The sequence below is a fragment of the Panthera pardus genome, unplaced genomic scaffold (genome assembly GCF_024362965.1).
Source record: "Panthera pardus isolate Hobbes unplaced genomic scaffold, ASM2436296v1 HiC_scaffold_17, whole genome shotgun sequence".
Taxonomy (NCBI): Eukaryota; Metazoa; Chordata; class Mammalia; order Carnivora; family Felidae; genus Panthera; species Panthera pardus.
Window position 1 is genome coordinate 61,997,977 of NW_026526732.1, and position 19,240 is coordinate 62,017,216.

Genomic DNA, 19,240 nt, shown 5'->3' on the forward strand with positions numbered 1-19,240 from the left:
TTAAATGAGTTAAATTCAACTTTTTTGGTGGGGACCTACGAATGGGATACAAGTTTTCAGAGAAAATGCAAGATATTAAAGCTGTCAAGTACACAGCACATATCCTTCATTTTTCCTCTATCACTCATAGCAGGACATTGTTAATCATTCATAACGGTTCTGCTGAGTCTGGATTCAGGCTCGGAATCATTCTCAACCTACCGCTGCAGGCATGCTATCTCAATCATAATTGTCACAATAGGTGAAATCCTGTTTTCCATTCAAGGTAAATATACTTCTTAATTTATGTTAATATGTAGCAGAGCAACCATGTGAAAATGAAGTACTCCTATGCTTGTGATAGCTGTTACTGTGATACTAGGCAAGGTGGATCTTCCTCTTTTTGTTTTGTAAAATCTTATCTTGAGGGGTGCCTGGGTGGCTTAGTCAGTTAAGCATAGGACTCTCTATCTTGGCTCGGGTCATGATTTCACGGTTCGTGGGATTGAGCCGCAAGTTGGGCTCCATGCTGACAGCACGGAGCCTGCTTCAGATCCCCCTCCCTCTCTCTCTGCCTCTCCCCCACTTGTTGTCTCTCTCTGTCTCTCTCAAAATAAATAAACTTAAAAGAATGAAAAATAATATCTCACCTCGACTTGTAGTATTGTAGTATTCTAGTTTTCCGTAAATAAATAGGGTTCTGTTATTTTCTTTTACCTTAATGAGTTAATCACTCCCACCTGCTACAGTGTTTATTATAGTTCTGTTCTTAATTGGCTATTTATTGACCTCTATGTTACATTAGTTAAATTCAGCTTTTGAAGGTGTCAGTCCTTTTCTGCCATCTCTCTACTTGATATATGTATATATTTAAGTTATATATATCTGCATTATATATATTTAAGTTTGTGTTTTAATTCCAGTTAGTTATACAGTGTTACATTAGTTAGAGATGTACAATACAGTGATTCAACAATTCCATACATCATCTGGTGCTCAACACAGCAAGTGTGCTCCCTAATCCCCATCACCTGTCTCACCCACCCCACCACTCACTTCCCCTCTGGTAATCATCAGTTTGTGCTCTGTAGTTAAGGCTCTGTTTCTTGGTTTCTCTCTCTCTATTTCCCCTTTGCTCACTTTGTTTCTTGAATTTCACACGTAAGTAAAATCATATGGTATTTTTCCTTCTCTGACTTACTTCGCTTAGTTCCCTCTCTAGTTCCATCCATGTTGTTACAAGTGGCAAGATTTCATTCTTTTCTATAGTGGAATAGTATTTCATTTTAGAAGTGTACCACATTTTTATTCATTCATTCATTAATGGACACTTGGGCTACTTCTGTAATCTGGCTATTATAAATAATATTGCAAACATAGGGGTATGTGTATCTATTTGAATTAGTGTTTTTGTATTCTTTGGGTAAAGACCCAGCAGTGCAATTGCTGGATCATAGGGTATTTTTAACTTTTTGAGGAACCTCATCCAGAGTGACTGCACCAGTTTGCATTCCCAACAGTACACAAGGGTTCCTTTTTCTCCACATTCTCGCTAATAGCTGTTGTTTCTTGTATTTTTTATTTTACCCATTCTGAGAAGTGTGAGGTGGTCTCATTGTAGTTTTGATTTGCGTTTCCCTAATGATGAATGCTGATGAGCATCTTTTCATGTGTCTGTTGGCCATGTGTATGAAGTCTTTGGAGAAATGTCTGTGTCTTTTGCCCATTTGGTAATTGGATTATTTGGTTTTTTTGGTGTTGAGTTATATCAGTTCTTTATACATTTTGGATACTAATCCTTTACTGGATATGTCATTTCCAAATACCATCTCCCATTCTGGAGGTTGCCTTTTAGTTTTGTTGATTGTTTCCTTTACTGTGCAGAAGCTTTTTATTTTTATGTAATTCCAATAGTTTATTTTTGTTTTTGTTTCTCTTGCCTCAGGAGATATATCTAGAAAGAAGTTGTTATGGCCGATGTCAAAAAAGTTACCGCCTGTGTTCTCTTCTGAGATTTTTATAGTTTCAGATTTCACATGTAGGTCTTTAATCCATTTTGAATTCATTTTTGTGTATGGTGTAACAAAGTGGTCCAGTTTCATTCTTTTGCACGTAACTGAACAACTTTTCCAACACTATTTGTTGAAGAGACAGTCTTTTTCCTATTGGATATTCTTTCCTGCTTTGTTGAGGTTTAATTGACTGTATATTTGTGGGTTCATTTCTGGGCTTTCTGTTCTGTTCCACTGATCTGTGTGCCAATTTTTTTGTGCCAGTACCATACTGTCTTGATGATTATAGCTTTGTAAAACAGCTTGAAGTCTGGAATTGTGATGCCTCCAGCTTTGGTTTTCTTTTTTAAAATTGCTTTGGCTCTTCGGGACCTTTTGTAGTTCCATACAAATTTTAGCATTGTTTGTTGTAGTTCTGTGAAAATGTTGGTATTTTGATAGGGATTGTATTACATATGTAGATTGCTTTGTGTAGAGTAGACATTTTAACAATATTTACTCTTCCTATCCATGAGCATGAAATGTCTTTCCATTTCTTTCTCTTTTTTTTTAATGCTTATTCATTTTTGAGAGAGAATGTGAGTGGGGGAGGGGCAGAGAAAGAGAAGGGCAGAGGAACTGAAGCGGGCTCTGTGCTGACAGCAGCAAGCCCAATGTGGGGCCTCAAAGTCACAAACTGTGAGATCATGACCTGAGCTGAAGTCAGATGCTCAACCGAGCCACCCAGGTGCCCATTTTTCCATTTCTTTGTGTCATTGTCAGTTTCTTTCATTAGTGTTTTATAGTTTTCAGAGTAGAGGTCTTTTACCTCTTTGGTTAGGTTTATTTTTAGGTATCTTATTTTTGGTGCAATTGTAAATGGGATTGTTTGCTTAATTTCTGTTTCTGCTGCCTCATTATTGATGTATAGAAATGTAATAGATTTCTCTATGTTGATTTTGTATCCTGAGACTTTACTGAATTCATTTACCAGTTCTAGCAAGTTTTTTTGATTGAGTCTTTAAGATTTTCTGTATATAATATGTCATCTGAAAATAGAGTTTTACTTCTGCCTTACCAATTTGGATGCCCTTTATTTCTTTTTGTTGTCTGATTGCTGTGACTAGGACTTCCAGTACCATGTTGAATAAAAATGGTGAAAATGGACATCCTTGTCTTGTTCCCGACCTTAGGGAAAAAGCTCTCAGTTTTTCCCCATTAAGGATGATATTAGCTGTGGGTTTTTCATATATGGCCTTTTTGATGTTGAGGTATATTCCCTCTAAACCTACTTTGTTGAGGGTTTTTTGTCATGAATGGATGTTGTATTTTGTCAAAGGCTTTTTCTGCATCCATTGAAATGATTATATGGTTCCTATCCTTTGCTTGTTGATCTGATGTACCATGTTGACTGATTTGTGAATATTGAACCATGCTTGCAACCCAGAATAAATCCCACTTGATCATGATGAATGATTTTTTTAATGTATTGTTAGGTTCGGTTTGCTAATATTTTGTTGAGGATTTTTGCATGTATGTTCATCAGAGATATTGACCTGTAGTTCTGTTTTTTTGTGGTGTCTTTGTCTGGTTTTGGTATCAGGGTAATGCTGGCTTCATAGAATGAATTTGGAAATTTTCCTTCCTTTTCGGTCTTTTGGAATAGTTTGAGAAAAAGAGGTATTAACTCTTCTTTAAATGTTTGGCACAATTTGCCTGAGAAGTCATCTGGTCATGAACTTTTGTTTGTTAGGATTTTTTGATTCCTGATTCAATTTCTTTGCTGGTTTTCTGTCTAAATTTTCTATTCCTCCCTGTTTCAGTTTGGTAGTTTATATGTTTCTAGGAATTTTTTTTTTTTTACCATTTTATTTAATTTACATCCAAATTAGTTAGCATATAGTGCAGCAATGATTTCAGGAGTAGATTTCTTAATGCCCCTTACCCATTTAGCCCATCCGCCTTCCTACAACCCCTCCAGTAACTCTCTGTTTGTTCTCTGTATTTAAGAGTCTCTTATGTTTTGTACTCCTCCTTGTTTTTATATTATTTTTTGCTTCCCTTCCCTTATGTTCACCTGTTTTTTACCTTAAAGTCCTCATATGAGTGAAGTCATATGATATCTGTCTTTCTCTGACTAATTTCACTTAGCATATGTTTCTAGGAATTTATTCATTTCTTCTAGGTTGGCCAATTTTTTGGCATTTAGTTTTACATAATCTTTTATAATTGTATTTCTATGCTGTTGGTTGTTACTTCTCTCTCATTTATAATTTTATTTATTTGAGTCCTTTTCTATTTTCTTGATAAGTTTGGCTAGAGGTTTGTCAATTTTTTTTATTAAAAAAAATTTTTTTTAACGTTTATTTATTTTTGAGACAGAGAGAGACAGAGTATGAACAGGGGAGGGGCAGAAAGAGAGGGAGACACAGAATCTGAAACAGGCTCCAGGCTCTGAGCGGTCAGCACAGAGCCTGACGCGGGGCTCGAACCCACGGACCACAAGATCGTGACCTGAGCCGAAGTCGGCCGCTTAACTGACTGAGCCACCCAGGCGCCCCTAGAGGTTTGTCAATTTTATTTTATTTTTGAAGATCTAGCTCTAGGTTTCATTGATCTGTTCTTTTGTTTTTATAGTTTTATTTCTGCTCTAATCCTTATTCTTTCCTTCTAATGGTTTTAGTTTGTTGTTCTTTTCCTAGCTCCTTTAGGTAAACAGTTAGGTTGTTTATTTGAGATTTTTCTTGCTTCTTGAGGTAAGCCTATATTGCTGTAAACTTCCCTCTTAGAACTGCTTTTGCTGAATCCCAATAGTTTGACTGTTGTGATTTTTTTAAATTTGTTTCTATGTACTTTTTTATTTCTTCTTTTATTTTCTGATTTAGTTTAGTAGCAGGGCATTTAACCTTCAGGTATTTGTGGTCTTTCCAGATTTTTCTTGTGGTTGATTTCTAGTTTCATAATGTTATGGTTAGAAAAGATGCATGGTATGACTTTGATCCTCTTGAATTAGTTGAGACTTGTTTTTTGGCCTAATACATGATCTGTTCTGGAGAGTGTTCCACGAGCACCTGAAAAGAATGTGTAGTCTGCTGTTTTAGGATGGAATGTTCTGAATATGTTGGTTAAATCCATCTGGCTCAGTGTGTCATTCAGAGCCATTGTTTCCTTGTTGATTTTTTTGTTTTGATGATCTGTCTGTTGATATAAGTGGGGTGTTAAAGTCCCCTACTATTATTGTGTTGTTACCAATTAGTTCCTGTATGTTTGTTATTAACTGTTGTTTTTGTTTTTGTTTTTTACTTTTTTTAACCTTTACTTCTTTTTGAGAGACAGACAGTCTGAGCAGGGGAGGGACAGAGGGAGAGGGTGAGACAGAATCTGAAGCAGGCTCCAAGCTCTGAGCTTTCAGCACAAAGCCTGATGCAGGGCTTGAACTCATGAACTGTGAGATCATGACCTGAGCTGAAGTTGGATCCTTAAGTGACTGAGCCACGCAGGCATCCCTGTTATTAACTGTTTTATGTGTGTGGGTGCTTTCATGTGGGTGCGTAAGTATTTATAATTGTTATATCTTCTTATTGGATTGTCCCCTTTATGACTAGATAGTGTGCTTCTTTATCTCTTGTCATAGTCTCTGTTTTAAAGTCTATTTTGTCCAATTTAAGTATTGCTACCCTGGCTTTCTTTTGACATCCATTTGCATGATAAATGTTTCTCCATCTCCTCACTTTGAATCCGCAGGTGTCTTTTGGTCTGAAATGAGTCTCCTATAGGTAGTGTATAGATGGGTCTTGTTTTTTATATCCATCCTATCATCCTATGTCTTTTGATTGGAGTGTTTAGTGCATTTACGTTCAAAGTAATTATTGATAGATAGATATGTATTTATTCCCGTTGTATTACTTGTTTTGTGGTTGTTTGTGAAGATTTTCTCTGATCCTTTGTCTTTCTCTTTTTTATGGTTTGCTGGTTTTCTTTAGTGATGTATTTATTTAGTGATATGATTTAGTGATATGATTTCTTTCTCTTTATTCTTTGCATATTTATTAGTGGTTTTTGATTCATAGTTACCCTTAGGTTCGTATATTATATCTTCTGTGTATAGCGGTCTATATGAAATACGTGGTAGTTTAAGTTTGAACTCATTCTTTACTCCTTTTCTCTCCACGTTTTAGGTATATGATGTCATATTTTGCATCCTTTTATTTTATGAGTTCCTTGACTGATTTTTTACAGAAATACTCATTTTTACTGCTTTTGTGTTTCCTACGTTCATAGTGTCACTTTTGGTCTCTCCTTTCCACTCAGCTCACTTTAATATTTCTTGCAAAGCTGGTTTATTGGTCACAAACTCCTTTAGTTTTTGTTTGTCTGGGAGGCTCTTTATCTCTTCTTCTATTCTGTATATATAGTATACTTGGCTGCAGATTTTATCCCATTCAGCATCTTGAATATATCACACTACTCCCTTCTGGCTTGGAAAGTGTCTGCTAAAAAAATCTCCTGATGGCCCTGTGGGGTTTCCCTTGTATGTAAAGGTCTTCTTTTCACCCTGCTGCTTTTAAAATTTTTTCTTTATCACTATATTTTGCCAATTTAATTACAGTATGTCTTGGTGTTGGCCTGCTTTTGTTCGTTTTTTGGAGCTTCTCTACTTCTTGGATCTGGATTTCCCAGATTAGGGAAGTTTTTAGCTATTATTTCTTCAAATAAATATTCTGCCCCCTTTTCTCTCTCTCCTTCCTCTGCGACTTCTGTAATACGAATGTTATGACATTAGATGGAGTCACTGAGTTCCCCAAATCTCTTATTTTGCATAATTCTTTTTTTCTCCTCTTTTGTTCAGCTTGATTACTTTCCATTACTCTGTCTTCTAGGTCATTAATTCATTCTTTTGCTTCTTCCAGCCTGCTGTACTTTGCATCAAGTCTATTTCTAATCTCGTTTATTGCACTCTTCATCTCTGATTGGTTCTTTTTAATCTCTGTGTTAGGGGGTCTCACTGATGTCTTCCACTCTTTACTCAACTCCAGTGAATATCCTTATGATCATTGCTTTAAATACTCCATCAGGCATGTTACTTATGTCTGTTTTACTTTGATCTCTGGCCATGGCCTTGTCCTGTTCTTTCATTGGTACAAATTTCTCTATCTTCTCATTTTGTCTGAGTCTCTGGGCCTGTTTCTCTGTGTTAAGAAAATAAGCTGTGTTCCCTGTTCAATGTCCTAATGAAGAGGCAGTCTGGCAGTGCCCTGCCCCATAATGTCCCCTGTTCCCTAGGGCCTGACACTTTAGTGAACATCTCCAGTGTGTGCTGCATGCAGTCTACTGTTGGGTCCTGGCCACTTTATCCTTCAGGCCAGTCATCTGCAGAGGTGCTCTGTGTCTGTTGTGGGCAGTGTTTGGTCTCTGATCTGAAATGTGGCAAGTTTTTTTTTTAATAGTTTATTTTTTTAGTAATCTTTACACCCAATGTGGGGCCCAAACTTAAAACCCCAAGATCAGGAGTCACATGCCCTTCCAACTGAGCCAGCCAGGTGTCTTTCGAATGTGGTGAGTTTTAACTAGGTGTGCTCTGGTCAGGGACCAGGGCTGAGACCTGTCGCCACCGCCACCAGAATTGAGGCCCTGCAAAAATCCCACATGGAGAACTGTGTGTGGGCAGGGATTGGGCTGGTCTTCTGGGAAAGGGGGCCCACGGCCCTGGGAGTAAGGCAAATGTGACTGAGAAGGGCAGTTCCAACAGAGCATGGGGAAGCAGGGGTTGGTGTGAGCAAGTTAGGTAGTGAGTGTCAGTGCTATCCTGGCTCCTGCAGGTGGCCCTTAACCTTTGCTGAGAAGTGGGGGAGGAAATTGTACCTGCCAGTTCCTTTGTCCCTGGAGGGGTCTCTCTGTGAATGCTGTCTCTCTAGGATGCATTTGGAGATGAGCAAATAACCTCCCCACTGTGTTCCCAGGTGCTCTTCAGATCGCTGTTTCACTGTATGTCCATGTGATGTCTGCCTGCTTTCTCTCCAAGAGCAGCTTAGTGACCTCTCAGCTCTATCCCAACCAAGTCTTCTGACCTTTAAAATTCTAGGTTTAAGCCCCACTTGTTGCCAGAATTCACAAAATTTGGGCTTTCATGCTTTCCAAGCCATTTGCTCTGAGGATTCGTTTTCCCCATGTGCTCCCCTGTGCGCTAGTCTCTCCCCCTTCTCTGGGACTACAGCTACCTTCCCACTGCAGTGGCCATGATTTGTTTCTCTCCTAAACCAGGTCTCTGCACTTCTACCTTCTTCACTATGGCCTCTTCTCTACCTTTAGTTCTGCCAGTTCTTCAGGTTGATTCTGGGGCATGTAGGATGATTTGATAGTTATCTAGTTGTATTCGTGGGCTAAGGTGAGCCTCGGGTCCGCCTACTCCATACCATCTCCCCCTCCTGGATCTACTTTATGTGTTTTGATTATGAGCCCTATTGTCTTCTATTTGGAGTTATGTTTTTTGTCACCTCTCTGAGATTGTGATCTCCTCAAGGAATGATACTGTATATATCTCTGTATCCCATGTTCCTTGCACACAGTAGGTGCCCAGTGATTTGTTTGTTAAATAAGTTGTCTGTACTTATCCTTGAAATGGATAATTTCTGTTGAGAATTTGAATTGGGGAAAAAAACAGTTTCTTAAATAAGTTATACTACCTTGTTTCTTGGAGATTTACAGTTATTTTGAATATGTTATAATTTGAATGAACTGATAAATTGATAGGATAATACATTGTGTTTTACCTATAATTTGTTTTAAAAAAATCAATTAAGAGATTTACAATTAAGTTTTGAGGACATTAGCACAATGCTCCTGAGCTGATACTTCATCATATTTTCTTAGATTTAGAAACTGATGCCAAGAGTGGGCGGATTCAAACTTAAGTCTTTCTGACTACCAAACAAATTCTAATTCTATACAGTACTGCTTATTAAAGCATAGTTGTAATGCTTAATCATCAGTGACCAGTATAAATAATACATTTTTAACCTTGCTATTTATTCATTTATTTTTAATTTTTTAAAGTTTATTATTTTTGAGAGACAGAGAGTGCATGAGTAAGGGAGGGGGCAGAGAGAGAGAGAGAGAGAGAGAGAGAGAGAGCGCACAGAGCGCAGTGTGGGGCTTGAACTCACAAACTGTGAGGACCTGAGCCAAAATCAAGAGTCAGACGCTTAACTGACTAAGCCACCCAGGCACTCCTAAGCTTGCTATTTAAAATTTAACCATAATTATTTCACCATTTGAAGTAGTATTAAATGTGATTCAGTAACTATGGTATATGGACATTCTTGTTGAAGGCGTTGATAGAAGGTAGCAAGGTGGGGAGAGATACAGACAGAAATTTGTATCATGAATGATATATGCATATTGATGCTTCTGAACCTACAGATGTATAGGAGTTACTTTAACATTAATTCAGACTATCAATTTCTAGAATGATTTTTTTTTTCCGCTGTGATTTGCAAGGATATGTTTACTACATGGTTGTGGATCATTGTAAATGGAATTAAAAATCAGCTCTCTACATTGTTTGTCTGTTGATATTACAAATAAAGGTATAAAATCTATCCCTGTTATTTTTTTTATTTCACTTCTATTGATGGCATTCTTTGCTATAATTAAGTTATTGTTCTGTCATAATGGTCCATCGGGATTCACAATATCTTAAAGACTGGCAGTACAGTGGGAAACGTTGCTTTTTGAAAGCTCTTATCTTCCTTCCTCTATTTGAGGGTTTCAGATGGTGTGGCAGAATTAAAATGTCATGTCTGTGGATTTATTCAGTCCTGTAAGCAAGGACAGTCGTGCCAGTCGCTTACAGTGAGTACCCGAGCGGGAGCTGCATTGTCTGGCCTGGGAACCCCCCAGGTGTTTGTTGTGCCACTGTGGTAGCTCATCACTGCTGTGTGTTTTTGATTGAAGAAAGGCTACAGCATTATGTCTGCCACCAGAATCTTTTAGTAATGATTAAAAACTACTGACCTCCTTTCAGCATGTTTCATTAAAGTTTTTTTTTTTCTTATGACTCTAAAGTTGAGAGATATAACATGCTCCTGCCAAATAGAGTGCTAAAGGGGGTCATTGGTGCAAAAATTTAAATTTTTCATGGACAAAACAAATAAAAGCAAATTTACTACAAGAACTTCTTTTATAGGCAGTCTTTTCCACTTAGAAATACATGCTTCTTCACTTGCTTGAATTTGAGCTATCACCAAATTAATGCTATTATGTTTTTATTCTCAAAGATATACCACTAATACATTATTGGCTAGGATTATTTTAAAGGCAGAATATCTCCGCTGACTTAAACTATGAGTGTTCTGCATTCTTATTTTTGAAAGACGTTTATGGTGGAGATTTGAAATGGTTGAACCTTGACATTGCTAATTGATTATTGTGCTGCAGTTGTTAGCAGTGCCCTGGCCAAAGTCTTTTTTTTTAATCCTAAGTGGTTCAAAGCACAACTTTTAACAATGAGAGGCTGTAAATGGACCTAAACCCATTTGTTTTATTCAACTTGATGAATTACTTATTAATTAACTCCTTTAACAGTTTAGAGAATATAAATTTGTGGCTAAGATACAATAAAAAGCAAATGTCTAATTATTTAAAAATTAATACTGTAAACAACCTCATTGTTTTTATTTTTTAAGAGTTTGATGTTAGAGCTTACATTTTAGAAAATGGTAAAGGCTCGTTAAATCATATTGAAAGTCATATTTGAATTACTAAAATATTGAAATTATAAAATAAATTTATAGACATAATTTGAGTTAGCTTTATCTTTACTAGCTAGAGAGGCTTTTTAATTTTTTTTTTTTAACATTTATTTTTGAGACAGAGAGAGACAGAGCATGAACGGGGGAGGGTCAGAGAGAGGGAGACACAGAATCTGAAACAGGCTTCAGGCTCTGAGCTGTCAGCACAGAGCCCGACGCGGGGCTCGAACTCACGGACCGCAAGATCATGACCTGAGCTGAAGTCAGCCGCTTAACCGACTGAGCCACCCAGGCGCCCCTAGAGAGGCTTTTTATAGGTGAACATGGTATTTATTGAAATTTATTTAAGTCCATCCTCCTGAGAATGGAATTCACACAATTTGCTTATTTTAGTTCAAAAAATTCTTTTTTGAAGGTATAAAAGTCAACGTTAGCTCAGATAATATCTGAATTACATCAATTTTCAAATGTATTGAGTCTGGATTGGAGCTTATCTCAATATTTATAGCTTCTGGGACACATGTTTTATTTTGATTTTCTTCATGTATATTTCAAGACAGTATGATGTATGGATTGCTGTATGTTTACTTTTATTCCCTACTTTGTATATATTTAAGTTTTTGAATCTTGCATCAACTTTTAAAATATACTTGAAGAGAATACAAAATTCTCTTCATAGGCCAGTTAATAAACAAAACTCAGTTTCACAATTATTGGGGGAAGGTGTTAAAAGCTTACCATGAAATGTATCCTACATACAGAAGAATGTACACAGATGTATATACAGTTTAAAACAATTAGCACTCCTCCTCACCACCACACCCAGAGTTTTAAAAACCAGAATGTTTTTTAGTACCATAGAAGCTACCTGTTCCTTGTTTTCAAACATGGCTTCCTCATCAGAGGTAACCACTTTTTTTACTTTTATGGTAATCATTTCACTGCCTTTTCTTATAATTTTGACAGCTACCTATGTATGCTTGAACAATAGATAGCTTAGCTTTGCATAACTGGGTAGCAAGCACAAACCTATTGCCATTATTGGATGAAGGCTGCCAAAAGAAGTGGGATTGAGAGAGAGAGAGTTTGGAACTTAGTTTGACTTTGGCTTCCCAGAATTTCTAAGAGCTCTTTCTGGGGAAGTCAATGGGCAAGATCATGAATGTATTCTGAGCCACGCTTGTCAAAGTCAAAGCAACTGGCAGAGATATAGGAGAGACCAGGTGCTAGATGTCTTCCAGAAAGGTTAGAGGCTGCTCTGTATTTTCTGTGTCTGAGTTCGTCATGGCCCACCTCTTTGCTCTCAGGAATAGGTCAGAGCAGAACAACTCTGGGGGTAGTGTGTATCCTCTGCTGATCCACAGCACAGCACGGGGTGGAGAATAAGGACATTCACAGCTCATTCCCCATGTATTCTGTTCTCAGACTTGAAGCATGGTGCAATAGCCGAGGGGATCTTGATGTTGACAGTATGTCTGTCTTCCTAAGTCTCATGGCTTCCGTTTGGATTTGTTGTCTTCCACACTTGATGTATAAGCATAATTCTAAAATTCTGTCTAACTGTGCTCCTGTGAATTCTCTTGCCTCTCTTGTTTGTTTATTTATTTCGGGTGAGAGAGAGAGAGAGTGAGTGCAAGCGGGGTAGAATGGCAGAGAGAGAATCCCAGTCTCAGAGCCATCAGCATGGAGCCTGTCATGGGGCTCCATCCTACAAACAGTAAGATAATGATGTGAGCCAAAATCATGAGTCTGCTGCTTAACCAACTGAGTCCCCCAGGCACCCCTCTCTTGCCTCTCTTATGTGTTGGCCCTGTTGTTGCCTGTGAGGTTTGTTGTCTTTCTTGTTCATGCTCTCATTTGGTGGTGGTGTGTGTGTGTTTTTCTCCTTTTTTTTTTTAAGTTTATTTATTTACTTTGAGACAGAGACTGAGAGAGTGCGCACACAAGCAGGGGAGGGGTGGAGATAGAGGGAGAGAGAATCCCAAGCAGCTTCATGCTGTCAATGTGGAGCCTGATGTGGGGCTCAATAGCACAAACCATGAGATCATGACCTGAGCCGAGGCCAAGAGTTGGACGCTCAACCGACTGTGCCACACTCCTTTCTGTATTTAAAAGGTGTTCAATTTTTTCCAAATTTGTGAGTTGGCTGCTTAATCCATTTGTTATTCTTTTTAATTGATTTAAGTATTTAAGTCTGTGAATTTTCTTCTGAACAGTGGAAAGTATCTGGATTCTGATATGTAATATTTTTATTCTCTGGTAAGTCTGCAGTTTGAATTTCGTTTCTCTTTGATATAATGATTTTTTAAATAGCAGAATCAGGTATCATTTTCACGCCAGGAAGTCCAGGTCAAACAGTGGCTTCAAATATGAAAACCTATGATTAAGACTTTACTTAAAAAAAAAAAAAAAAATCTTCTGAAGGATAATTAACCAGCTTTCCTCTCATCGTACTTTTAATTTTTTTTTTTTAATGTTTAATTATTTTTGAGAGAGAGAAAGAAACAGAGCGTGAGCAGGAGAGGGGCAGAGAGAAAGGGAGACACAGAATCCAAAGCAGGCCCCAGGCTCCGAGCTGTCAGCACAGAGTCCAAGGCAGGGCTCAAACCCACAAACCATGAGATCATGACCTGAGCCAAAGTCGGACACTTAACCACCTGAGCCACTCAGGCGCCCCTCCCCATACTTTTAAAATGTGAATTAGAGAAGATTAAATTCATATGCTGAGTAGGGACATAATTAGCGTAAAAGATAATTTATTAGCTCAAATAAATCTTTATTCTTGGAATCTGGTTTTATTTCATTCTGAGAGTTCTCTGTGACATTGGATCTTTCCTTAAACATACACAGAGATACGGAAACATAAATGTTGCCATTTCCTAAGAGCTGCTAAAGACTTTAATACTAATAATTGTTATTGACAACTGAATTCAAATAAAATGATAACTAATCAAGATCTGAGGTAATTTTGCTGTGGAGACTATTTGATGTTCTGGACTTTGCTCATATATGTATATAAATAAAATAATATACATGAATGTCATAGTGACCAGTTTAATAGCTTCTTATATGTTAAGAGTTTCTTCAATAGATAAGAAATTTCACGTAGTCTCTTTGTTACTTTTGTCCTGATTAAAATGATACATCATTTTAGGTATGGAGTGGTGGAGTGGGAAAAAGAAGGGAAAAGAGGGAAAACTTACTCCTAACCTATAAGAGTACGTTTAAGTATAGATTATTAAATTCTTATTTGTTTTATAGAGAATACAAGCTGGCATCCTAAAAGCATTTAACAACCCAACTACTAAAACTGCTGATGATGATACTAAAAAAAAGGTCAAAGGTATGTCAATTTTTTTACTGTTAAAACTTTCTCCCTGAAGAAAAATTTAAGTTTCTTTTTAGGGGAAAGAGAACTGAGCATTATGTGAAGTAATTCTATAAAGTAGTGGCCTTAAAAGAGAGTGTACTTACTCCAGTGTCTGTGAGATAGTCTAGTGGGTCATAGAAAGAAAATGTTAGAATGCATCCATGTGAACTTTAAAAACTAAAACTAATGATCAGATGTATAGATTGGCACTGATGACCTTATTTGAGGTATCCTAAGGGAGACTTGAAAGGTGGTTGAAAGTAGCAATCTCACTTGGAAGTTCACTTTCATCATATTGTATCATTTTGCAGTTGACCTATGCTTGCATTAAGTGGATTTGTAGATATTACATAGTTTTAACTGGTCAAAATGCATAAGTGTTCCAAAGATTCCTGCAAGGAATCCATTTATTGAAGAGAATACTAACTCAAGCATACAAGTCCACTTTACTTCTAGTGTCGACTCTTCATCAGCCAAAGTATTAGCAAAACCAGTGATTATCTAACCATAGCTAATCATTTAATTATCAGTATTTAAGTGTGGGCTTATATGTCATGTTACAAGCAATTTGTCCTAACTGTATATTCTGCCTTCAGATATTAACTAATGGTATTGTGACGTCATCATTTTTAGAAGATGTTGAAAAGTATTATTTGTATTTTGTTTATTCTCTATTCTAACTTCTATTTTTTGTAGTAGTATTTGTACATAGTGCATGTCTATAATTCATAAATATACACACATTGTGATTGTACATGCCCAAACTGTGTGCAGTTAGGGTTCGAGATTTGTTTTTTAATTGAAGTATAGTTGACACACAATTATTACATTAGTTTCACGTGGAAGGTTCAAGATTTTTTAACGTGGATTCTCAAGTATGCTTTGGTTTTGTTTGTTTGTTTGAGATAGTGCCATCTAGTGCATGTTGAGAATAACTGCTCAGTTTTTCTTTCCATTTGTATAATCTTTTCCATTTTCTTTTTTTTTTTAATTTTTTTTTTAACATTTATTTATTTTTGAGACAGAGAGAGACAGAGCATGAACAGGGGAGGGGTAGAGAGAGGGGGAGACACAGAATCTGAAACAGGCTCCAGGCTCTGAGCTGTCAGGACAGAGCCCGACGCGGGGCTCGAACTCACGGACTGCGAGATCATGACCTGAGCTGAAGTCGGACGCTTAACCGACCAAGCCACCCAGGCGCCCCTCCATTTTCAATCCCCTGTACAATTTTTTCTTTCTTTCTTTTTTAAATGGTTTTATTTATTTTTGAGAGAAAGAGAGCCCGAGCGGGGTAGGGGTAGAGAGAGGGAGACAGAAGATCTGAAGCAGGCTCTGTGCTGAGAACAGAGAGCCTGATTGAGGGCTTAGCTCACGAACTGTGAGATCATGACCTAAGCTGAAGTCAGACACTTAACTGACGAAGCCACCCAGGTGCCCCCTTTGTACAGTTTTCTTAATGAATCATCTTAGTTTACCGTAACTTCTAAATGGTTATCATATTAATAAATGTTTATTGATATATCTAGCTATAAGTTGACTCTGTCATTCAGTGCTTCAAATAATGTTTTAAAATGATTTTAAATGTTTGTATGAAATTTGAAGTTAGACATCCAAAAAGGATAGAAGTTTGGAAGACGAGTCAGGCTTGTTAATATATTTTTTCATCATGATTAACTATGGAGAGTTTCAAACTTCTATTAAAGTAGAGAGAATAGTATGATGAAACCTCATATACCACATCACCCTCCCTCTTAAACTATATTGAATGTGTGATATATTATGTTTTATCTATGTTCTCCCAACCCCTGATTATTTTGAAGGAAATCATAGGCATAATTTTCTTTGATTTATGAATATTTCCCAAACGGAATACTTTTATCTTTTTTTATATATAACTGAGCAGTTTATATATATAACAGTTATTAATTGCCGAGGTTAATTCTTTACACTATGCTGTGTTTACTTGTCTACTCTATCGTTTCCATAGTTATGGTCCAGGCGTTTGTAACCCTGAATGCATAATCTTCTTTCTCATCCTCTGTCTACCTCTATGTTAGGCACAGAGGCTTTAAAGGGCTTAATGGGAACAGTTGAGATATGGTATGAACACTGGTTATTGCTTTACTTGTTTTGCCTCAAATTTAACAATAGTTTATTATTTCTTGGAGACTACTCTATGATAGTCAAATTTTTCTCTATAGAATTGTAAAGGAGAAAGACATAACATCATGCAGTAAATATATTAATAATGTGATGCTGGTCATCTGTCTTATTCAGATGTCTTTTGAATCAACAGAAAAAAAAGCATGTTACATTGTTAGGTTGGTGGTTGACATTTTTTGCATTAAAAAGTATTATTTTTGCAGCATATGGAAGAGAAGGTGTGAAAATGAACTTCATAGATCGGATCTTTATTGGTGAATTAACTAGCACAGTCATGTGTGAAGAATGTGCAAATGTAGGTGCTTTGGAATTCACTTCAACATGGAATAGATTACAGTCATATAATTTTTATTGTTCTCTTTCACATATAATCATCAGCATTTATTTTTATTTGTGACAGATGACTACATAACAGTTTTTGAAAGTCTTTACAATATATCCTTCACTCCCAGAAAGGAACATAATTTATAATTTTTTTTAAGTGTTATTTTTCCTCTTGATAAACCTGTGAAGTTCTTTTAGCCTGTTTGAATCTCTTGGAACGCGTTAGCTACTTGTTTGCATTACAATGAAAGAGAAACTTCTGGGAAGGGAGTAACTATGTTATATAACTGTGCATTACCCTAAACCGTAATTCTAATAGAAATAATGCAATAACGTAACAGCGAGATGTACCACATTTTATTTAAAATTTACATTTATATAACTTGTTGAAGTTTTTTTTAAAGTAAGCGCTCATATTTGAATTTAATGATCATTTTTATTTTGAATGCCATCTGTACTTTAACAACAACTTTAAACACATAAAAGTTTTTATGGGTTTTCAATTACTTGATAACAAATATTTCTGAAAGCATATGGTTTAGAGTATGTTAGGTGTAAACTTTTGTTACATTTTGATCATAAAATAGTTTTCCTGTCTCAGATAATGGGGTACTTTTCTTTTCTCTCTAGTCTTACAAAATCAGTATTATATGTTACATCTCCTTCTAGCCTGTCATACTGAAGCACAGAATTTGTCAACATGATATTACTTACATTTCTAGTATATTCAACATAGAAGTTGATTTCTCTATCACAAACTAGAGAGTCTTTTTAAACAGAATTATCCTAAAAAATCTACAAAATGCAGTCAAGCTCTCTGGCTTTTTTCTTCATGGCTTAATTTTTTTTCTTTAAATGTTTGTATTTGATTTGTGTTATGGCACAATTTCACCAAAAATATGTGTATATCTTTAGTTAATCAGTTTTATTAAACACAGTTTACTTTGAAGTTACTTTAAATATTATAGGTTAGTCATATTGGCAATATTATAAAATTCAACTGAATTGCATTTATTGAAGTGTTGGGGTATCTTGTTTTGACTAACAATATGTGCTGCTATACCCAATTAAATCACAGTTTATTTCAGGGATGTTTTTTAACTTGAAATTATATTGCCTGGGAAGTTTGAGTCTTTAAAGACTTTATAAAACTACATTGTCTGTATTAGAATTCTAACCAAATGTCTCAATATGTTTTCTTTTTAAGATCTCCACAGTGAAAGATCCTTTTATTGATATTTCACTTCCTATAATAGAAGAAAGGGTAAGGAGAAAACAACTTACTAATGAGTCTTTGGTAGAGAGCATGTATTCATTCATATATTTAGACATTTGTTGGGGCACGTGGCTGGCCGTAGGGCTTGTGACCCTTGATCTTGGGGTTGTGACTTCAAGCCCCACATTGGTTGTAGAGATTACTTAAAGATAAAATCTTTAAAAAAAAAAAAAAAAGACATTTGTTGAGCATATTATCACATTATCTGAGAGTCATTTTTTATATACAATAATGGAGTTCACATAGTATATTTGATACTAAGGTTTGTGTATTTATGCATGAAATATGATATATAGTTCTTATTCTCAAAGAATTCAAACCAATATGTTTTATATTTTGAGAATTAATGTTAAGGAAATTATTTCAAATGAGTTAGAAACTTTAAAAAGTAGTTGATATCCAGACTTTATTTGCTAAAGAAGTTTTGTGTTATGTACATGGCATCTATATAGGTTCCAAAACCTGTACTTTTGGGAAGAATGAATAAATGTAGAAGTTTACAGGCAACAGATACCGGTCAGTACAGTGACACTGTTACTATAGAAAATGTTCATCAACCCAGAGCCACCAAGAACCAGTCTTCATCTAAAGATAGGGTAAGATTATATGCATTTATGAGACATCTATTTTTTAAAACTTTTCCATAAAAACAGTTTCAAAAATATACAAAAGTAGACAAGATAGTATAATAAACTTCCATGTACCTATTTCCCAGATTCATAGTTCTCAAATCATGGCTAATCATGTCTGCATATATCCCACATTCTCACCCTCTCCATCTCCAATTATTTTGAAATAATACCCATATAGTGTATACTTCAATGTATATCTCTAAAAGATGAATACTATTTTGGGGGGTGCCTGGGTGCCTCAGTCGGGAGGCATCTGACTCATGGTTTTGGCTCTGGTCATGATCTCTCAGTTTGTGAGTTTGAGCCCCACATTGGGCTCCATGCTGACAGTGCAGAGCCTGCTTGGGATTCTCTCTCTCCCTTTCTCTTTGCCCCTTCCCTGCTCACTCTCTCTGTATCTGTCTCAAAAATAAATAAATAAGCTTAAGAAAACATGAATACTGTTTTTAAAGATGTACTTGCAGTACATTATCGTATCTAAAAATATTAGTAATTTCTTAATAGTACCAACATCCAGTCATTATTTAAACGTCTGCAGTTGTCTCATAAAATACTTCATTTTGTTTTTGCTTTTTAAGGTGTGATTTAATTTAGGATCTAAAAAAAAATCTATAGATTGCAGTTGATTGCCATCTCTTAATCGCATGTCTCTTAGGTCCCTTTTAATTATAGATTTCCCCCTCCTTTTTTCCCTTGCTTTGCAATATATTTGTGGAAGAAATCGGGTCTTTTTTTTTTTCTTTTTTCTTTTTTAG

General features: G+C 36.2%; 1 protein-coding gene across 6 annotated transcripts in view; it reads left to right on the forward strand.

The window, feature by feature from the left end:
• USP45 (ubiquitin specific peptidase 45) overlaps positions 1-19,240 on the forward strand; it is an 81,707-nt gene that overhangs the window by 50,725 nt on the left and 11,742 nt on the right. For 4 of the 6 annotated variants that reach the window (XM_053904627.1, XM_019442944.2, XM_053904628.1 and 1 more), the window contains 4 exons: positions 13,982-14,063; positions 16,457-16,548; positions 17,785-17,841; positions 18,306-18,449. In XM_053904627.1, the coding sequence (XP_053760602.1) occupies positions 13,982-14,063; positions 16,457-16,548; positions 17,785-17,841; positions 18,306-18,449 (375 nt within the window). Of the gene's footprint in view, positions 1-13,981; positions 14,064-16,456; positions 16,549-17,784; positions 17,842-18,305; positions 18,450-19,240 lie in introns of those variants that run through there. The other 2 variants (XM_053904630.1, XM_019442948.2) reach the window with 2 other exon arrangements.